Source organism: Mobula birostris, chromosome 7 (genome assembly GCF_030028105.1).
Source record: "Mobula birostris isolate sMobBir1 chromosome 7, sMobBir1.hap1, whole genome shotgun sequence".
In the NCBI taxonomy this organism is placed as follows: domain Eukaryota; kingdom Metazoa; phylum Chordata; class Chondrichthyes; order Myliobatiformes; family Myliobatidae; genus Mobula; species Mobula birostris.
The window spans coordinates 99,860,336-99,868,080 of NC_092376.1; the positions used below are offsets into that span (position 1 = coordinate 99,860,336).

Below are 7,745 nucleotides of genomic sequence, written 5' to 3' on the forward strand. Positions count from 1 at the left end.
CCAGCAGCAAGCTCACTGCTTCCGATCTTGCGTGTTCTCCCGCGACGCATCGGGTGGCAACACCAGCCTTGAATCAGCCCACCTCTAGATCCACAAAAATCCGGCACCCTGAAGGCGCACTAGTCTTCCAGGCTGCGTCCTTGGGATGTCGAAAAGCGGCCAGTCATGAGGCCCTGAGAGCGGGTCCCATTTCTGCAAAGAACCGAAATCAGAGTGAAACTCCAGGTGAGGATCTTCAAAAGATCCTTAAAAGGGAAAAAAAGAAATACCAAAGATAGAAATAGAGCTGTTTCTGAACACCAAATACTCTGCAGATGCTGGGGTCAAAGCAACACGCACAACACGCTGGAGGAACTCAGCAGGTCGGGCAGCATCTGTGGAAACGATCAGTTAACGTTTCAGGCCGGAACGCTTCGTCAGGACTGTAGAGGGAAGGGGCAGAGGCCCTATAAAGAAGGTGGGGGAAGGTGGGAAGGAGAAGGCTGGTAGGTGCCAGGTGAAAAACCAGTAAGGAGAAAGATCAACAGGTGGGGGAGGGGAAGCGGGGAGGGGATAGGCACGGATGCTGCCCAACTTGCTGAGTTCCTCCAGCGTGTTGTGCGTGAGCTGTTTCTGAAGGTGCAAACAAAGGAGTCGCCATTTAGCACCATCATCACTCACATCACTCAGCTCCGCCCTCTTCTTTACAATAGTGACTATACTTAACAAGGAATTAATTGGCATTGGTTGATTATTGTCATGCACAGAGATACAGGGAGAAGCAGTTGTTTGCCTGCCAGCCTGACATGCAATCCTATACACAAATATTCAGGGTTATTAAAAAAGTACAGAATACAGTGTTACAGGGTAAGGTGTGGTGCAGGTAGACAAGACCATGACAAGCTAGAAGGGTTTATCTTTTGGAGTATGAGAGGTCTGTTTAAAAATGTAATAACGGTGGGATAGAAGCTATCCTTGAGCCTGGTGGTATATGCTGTCAAACTTTTGTATATAATGCCCTATGGGAGAGCGGTTGGGAGAGAGAACAATTAGAGTGCGAGGGATCTTTGATTATGTTAGCTGATTTCCTGAGGCAATAGGCAGAGTCAATGGAGAGGAGGTCGGTGGGCGTGGTGGACCTTGTCTATGACAGACTCAATGTTGTGAGGTTTTCCCAAAGCCGACAGAAGTGCAGTGTCATTCATCTCTTGCTGAACATGGCACCTTACTTCCACCCCTCTCCCCACCTTTTTCTGCAGGGATTCAACCGAGTCTTTGAAGCCATGCCTGAGATCAGCTTGGATGTACCAAACTCCTACAGAACGCTGAAGGACTTTGTAAACCTTTGCCATCAGCAAGGTGTTATCACCAGAGCACTCCAGGAGCAGTGTCCTTCATGGTACTGTGTCAAAACTCAAGTTCCGTGACTCTACTTGTATCGGGCTAGAACCTCACAAATGGAATAATCAGGCCTTGAGCTAAATTGTTGGTGATTCACTGCAGGGGTGTAGGATCAACTGAAGTTTAGAAAAGATAATACAATAATTTGAGGGAAGTGAATTAGGTAATGAGAGTGTCTGGAATGGGTTATCACTAGTACATAGTCTGAGCAAGGAGAAATGCTAACTATTTTAAGATTTTATCTGATTACACATTGCAACTTTAAGTAGGTGGATGAATTAACAGCGAAAATAGAAATAAATAACAATGATCTAATGGTCATTATGGAGTTGCTGTTGCATAATTTAACATGTAATAAATATTCCCGTATACTTTTAGAACAGACAGGCCATGTGGAAAATTGCAGAATGAAAGAGTGGGATGATAGATTGGGTGCCTGTTCTGAACTTTGGGCAGGACAGTGGTTCAGCTAGGAGAGCTGAACTATGCAGCTCCAGGGACCTCATTTCAGTTCTGACCCTGGTGCTGACTGTATGGATTTTGCCCATTGTCTTGATTGCATGGTTGCATACTGGGTTCCCCGTTTCTACATCCCAGAAACATGCTGGTTGGTAGGTTATTTAGCTGTGTGTGGGTGAATGGTAGAATCTGAGGAGAGTCAATGGGAATGTGGAGAGAATCTAAAACCCATGGGAAACATAAGAGACTGTCTTCGCTGGAATCTGGAGCAAGAAACATTCTGTTGGAGGAACTCAGTGGGTTGAGCAACAGTGAGAAGAAAGGAAAAATTGACGATCAGTGCAGACGGTGAGCTAAGTGACCTGTTTCTTTTAATTTGACCTTTGAACTTTGTATCTGTCTGCGACTGTAAAATCAAGCAGAACCAATGTGGCTGGAGCTAAGAAACAGCAAAGAGCAGAGAGCGTTGTCCATCAACAATGCAGGGCAGAATATAAATTGGGAAATGTGTGTATCGAGAGTGATACTATAGCCCCAGCAGAGCTTTGATCTATATAGGGACTGTGAAAACCAAGTATAATGCTGAGAAGGCGAGTGCATGAAGTTGGTTTCCTGGACATTGAAGAGCCAACAAGGGAGCAGGTTATTTTGGTTTTAGTGTTGTGCTATTAAAAAAAGTTAATTGATGATCTGGTTAAGGGCCTTTGGGGATCAGTTCATAATATAGTGAAGTTTTACATTGGGACCAAAAGGAATTTCGTTCATTCTGAAAATGGGACTGGGCCCTAGATGTGGATAAAGCAGGCTCGCTGATGAGGTGTGAGTGAGTGATTCTTTTCCAGGCAGAATGAAAAGCCCAACAGAAATAATTGCCACAGCTATCAAGAAACATAAAAGGAAAAGAGGTTATGTTGTCAATAAGTGCATTTAAGCTGAAGATTGGAAAAAGGTGAGGTCAGCAGAGCAGCAATAAAACTTGGATGTAAAGGCGAGCAGGAATGTAAATGCATTGAACTGGCAAAGGTCCTCATTAATGGAATAAATGAGGGATATTTGGACTTTCAGAAAAACTTTGATAAGGGGCCACATGAGATGACTAAACACAATTGTATCATGGATTGGTGAATGGACCACAGATAGTATTGACAATAAATGGTCATTTTTGGGCTGCAGGTGATGTTGGCATCAGTGCTGACAACAGTACTGAACATCTGTACCACTGGTTTGGGTGAAGGGACTAAATGTAATTTATCCAAGTTTGCTAGTGGTACAAAGCAGGGTAGCAGCAAGGGCAGCCAGGGAGATGGAGATAGGTTAAGCTAGTGGGCAGGAACATGCCAAACAGAAATTGTGGACAAAAACAGAAAAGGAAAGTAAGAAACAGGTTTTTTTTTCAATCTGGTGGAAGATTGAATGGTGCTGATGGTCAGAGGGAGTCTGCTGGCCCTGTAACTGTGAATCACTGTTGATTAACATGTAGGTCCAGCAAACAAGTGGTGTGTTGCCCTACAGTGCAATGGAGTACGGGATTAAAAATGCCTTGCCCTAGTTGTATGGAGTGTTGCAGACCATATTTAGAAATTTTTGTTCTCCATGTCCAAGGATGAATGTCCTTGTGATAGAAGGGAGTGTGGGATGGAGAGGAGATGCTCAAGTCTGCATCAGTCACAATGGTGAATGGAATGGTAGTTTTAACCATGAGCAAGGAGTAATGTACAGTGCCTGAGGTGTCTCTTGTTTCTGGACAGGTTAAACCAGCTGCTGATTGCCCCATGCTTTAGTGAATGCATTAACAGCAACTTGCCTTTATATGGTGGCTTGCATGAAGGGTAAACAAAAAATAGTGGCACTGCATGTTAGGACAGGACCCAAGCTGGCTCAGCATGTTGGGGTAGAAGGTTAGCAGATGGGCAGGACAATTCAGGGACTGATTTAAGAACCGCTGTCAGACGTGCAGTCCTTCTTAAGTGGAGAGATATTGCCCCACCCGCTCATACTCAATGGCTCAGAGACATTATGTCCTGCTTAGACCTTGAAAAGATTCATTATTCATTTCTTAATTTGGACATAAAGTTTCAAAAGGTGTGGGGACCTTTTCTTGAATATTTTCATAATTCCCGTTTAGATTAAGGGTTTATCCCTCCTTTCTTTTGCATTAAAATCCCTTACTTCCAGCTTCTTTCAGTTAAGACTTACATTTTTTTTTTGATGTGTAAACATGTTATAGCTCAGGTAGTAGGCAGTATACCTTTTTATAAATACAGCTCTGTGGTAATAAAAGTTCTGATCAACTTTTCTAAATATCGTAAGGTTGGCTTGGAGTTGGGTAGTGAGAGGGTGGGGTGGTAACTAACTTTATACGATTCTACTATGGGTGCTTTTCCTTAACTGTTATGAACTTTACATTTGATATATTTTGCACTGTATAAACCTTTTTTTTTACTGTTTTTTTGTCGTTGCATTGCAGAAATTTATCTTAAAAATTAATTAAAAGAAAAAGAACTGTCTACACATGGTTGAATCTGCTAGGGTCATGACAATTGGCAACCTCAGAAGAACAAAATTAGTGGTGTCCAGAGATCAAGAGTGTGGGATGGATAAGGTGATAGAGATGGGGAGGGAGTGGTTCAGAGGAATTTCATGAGAAATTTCAAGGCAAGGCAAAAATCAGAAAATGCTGGAAGCACTCAACCGGTCAAGTAGTATCGACAGAAAGTAGTATCGACATTTCAGGTCAAAGATGTTTTGTCAGAACTGGGAAAAGAGAATAAAAGCCTAGTTACAGATGGGATGGGGGCGTGTTGACAAATGGGATATTTGTGATAGGGTGACACATGGGAGTGGTTACAAGGTGATTACTTCCTCGTCTTGGATTCCAATCAGTAATAGGCTTAACTGGAGTTTTATACAAATGAGCTTAGCCTTTTAATGTATCAATGACTTGCAACAAAATTAACAAGTTATGATACAGAGAGAGAAAACAAGTTACTGCTACAATATTTCCAGCACTTGCACTCTGAGATCTCCAGTACTGACAGGTTTTTTCCATTTTGGTTTGAAATTGATCCGTTGGTAGATTGGGAAAATGGTTACTAATCTGACAGCACAGGAGCAATGGTCAGATTGGAGTGTTGCCTATCTCCTTACTAGAACAGCTGAGTCTAGAGTTGACAGGGACACAGGAGGGTTGGAGCTGCCAGAGCAGAGGTACTCTCCTGCCCGTTTGTCTACTCTGTCTAATCGTGCGCCTCTCCCCCATCACACCTCCACTGAGGACTGAACCCCAGTGCACAAGCGTTCAGCCCCAAGTACAGAAACAGATTGGCTCAGAGTGCTGCAGGGCTACAGGCCCTACCTCTTGATAGTCTGAGCAGATTTTTTCCTGCAGAGGAAAATGGAAGGGTGACTGTAGACATCTTTAATGTGGTGATGGCATTCAAGGATTGAAGAGGCCGTTTCCACTTGAAGGACCTAAAGAGACACAAACCAGGGGCCACAATATTCACCACTTAGAGGGATGTTTGTACCCGCACAAGGGTTGGCAATGTGGAGCATGATTGTGGGTGGTATTCATAGAGGGTTTCACACAGAAGTAGGGACAGGCTGCGATGGTATTCATGCTATAAAAACTGTCCAAACCTGCAGGATCTCAGTCCTAGGGGCTATCGTAATTTCTATTTTAAATCTCTAATGTTGCTGTTAAATAGCTGCTGAGAGAAAGTGCCCTGTTATTTTTAGCACAGTGGCTGTACTGTTGGCAGAGGAGTTACGTTACCTTGCTATGCAGTACTGGGAAAACGTTTCCACTGTGCTGAATGTGCCACTTAATTGCAAGGTGTTGTTGCACCTCATCGTTTCTGAGGCATCAGTGTTCTTCGATCTGATTCATGTGGTTATTTACTCTCTTTTTTAGTAACATCAGGCACTCTGCGGATGAGTACACGAGAGACTGCATTACTGCCACAGCCCAGTAACAAGCCTGGACATCAGATGGGATATGCTGGAGGGAGTCTCATCGAGGGTTGTGTTTGGTTCTGCAGATGAAGGGGTCTCAGGGTTTATCAGGTGGGGAAGCAACCCTGGTAGGGTTCTGTTAATTGGTCTTCCTGCCTATTGTAATTTTAGAAATGCCAAACCTTTACTATATTTGTGCTTTTGAATTTGCTTCTCGCTGGTGTTGTGTCCACTGCTCCAATTTGCTCTTGGCTCAGATCTTTGGAAGGGTCAGCTGGAGACTTTAAAGCTCTTTGAATGTACTTCTTGGTGGAGTGTTTACGCTGGGTGTTTCTCACACTGCGGTCAAGAATAGTCAACTGTACAAATCCAGTCTGTAACATTTATGATCCAAATGCCTTCTTGAAAATAAAACACTATTGCTTGATCATGGTGGTCTGTGGTTTTCTTGGTGTTTTGTTGCAAGAAGCTTGGATCAGCCTTGAGGATTTATGGAGGTGACAGAGAGCCAGGGCTTTTGGCTGTACCATCAAGCACCCACTTAAATTAATTACACTTTATTCTTCCCATGTTCATAGATATTCCCTTTGTCCCACCTTGCTCTCCTCAACCTTGACTGTAAATTGGAAACAAACTTGTTTCTCTCTGTGTTAGTTCTGACTTTCTGAATGCTTTTTGAATTTTCTGCTTTTATTTCCAATTTTCAGTATCTGCAGTTTTTTGAATTACATCCACTAAGCTAACTCTGTGTAAACTGGAATCAAGTTACAAATATTCGGAGAGAACAGTTAAGAATTTCTTACAGATCACGGCTTCGGATTTCAAAGCATACAAGAGGTGGATGAATAAACAGCTGCTGACACCTACCAGATTCAGCAGCCGCACAGAGTGGAGTTTTCCAGTTGCTGACACAGCAAATTACTCTTGGCAAATCGATTAAGTTGCCTGATGGAGATTGTGCATAGAAGCAAAAACTAACAGCTGGGCCTTGTCTTTCTAATTTTACACACTATATGAAAAGGCTGCTCTAATATGAAAAACACCAATAGAAATTTTAAATCTTTCCTTCGACAGGAGTTGAGTGAAGCCCCCTCCCACTGCTTCCCCGCTGTGATCTCTGCTGCTCTCTGACTCTTTGACCACGTACTCACCTAGACCCGCTACTACAGCCAGGTATCCTTTCTGGGAACATGCCTTCACCAGCAGCTTATACCACAGGTTTCCAGATTCATTTGCAAGTTGCTCGATTTAGCCCCTCAGAGGACCCCAGATACTCTCATTCAATTGACTGCTTCTCCCACCGCATTCTACGTGCCACATTTTCCGCCATGAGGAGGTAGGTCTTTGTCGCCAGTCCCAAAACAAAGATCAGTGGGCAATCTTGCCTCTGGCCCAAACATCAGATAATATGGCAAGTACCTGGTAGCTTTATTTCGTGTACAGTTGTAGCAGTGGATCAGATGTCCAATATGTTGACTCCATCTGCTCTTCTTGCTGATCTCCAAGGTTCCGAGCATGTCTAGCAATGTCTGATTAAACTTCTCGGGCTGGGGATCACCCTGCGAATAATAGGGCGCAGTCCTCAACGTCTCGACTCCAAGCATGCTCAGTAACTCATGGATGAGTCTACTCTCGAAATTCTATCCCTGATCACTATTATCCACCTGGGGAGGCCATTAGAAATGAGATACTTCTCCCAGAACACTTTGGCCTCTGTGGATGCCCTCTGATCCTTGGTAAGGAAAGCTTGTGCATATCTGGTGCAGTGATCCGTGATGACTAAGACATTCGCCATGTAGCTGGCATCTGGGTCTATTGACAGGAAATCCATACACACCTGGTCAAGGGGTCCCGCACTCTGCAAGTGGGACAATGGAATAACCCTTGTAGGCAGTGTCGTCCTCCATATGCATCGAATGAACGACTTACAGTATTCTTTGACCTCCAGCTTC

General features: G+C 43.7%; 1 protein-coding gene across 2 annotated transcripts in view; it reads left to right on the top strand.

Moving 5' to 3' along the window:
- The window catches only part of LOC140200341 (programmed cell death protein 4-like), a 56,909-nt gene extending 50,694 nt beyond the window's left edge, over window positions 1-6,215 (top strand). Inside the window, exons 10-11 of one of the 2 annotated variants that reach the window (XM_072263533.1) lie at window positions 1,239-1,378; window positions 5,753-6,215. In XM_072263533.1, coding sequence (XP_072119634.1) covers window positions 1,239-1,378; window positions 5,753-5,813 — 201 coding nt within the window. In that variant the 3' untranslated portion in view covers window positions 5,814-6,215. The remainder of the gene's footprint in view (window positions 1-1,238; window positions 1,379-5,752) is intronic. The other variant, XM_072263534.1, reaches the window with a different exon arrangement.
- Window positions 6,216-7,745: the final 1,530 nt, after the last annotated feature.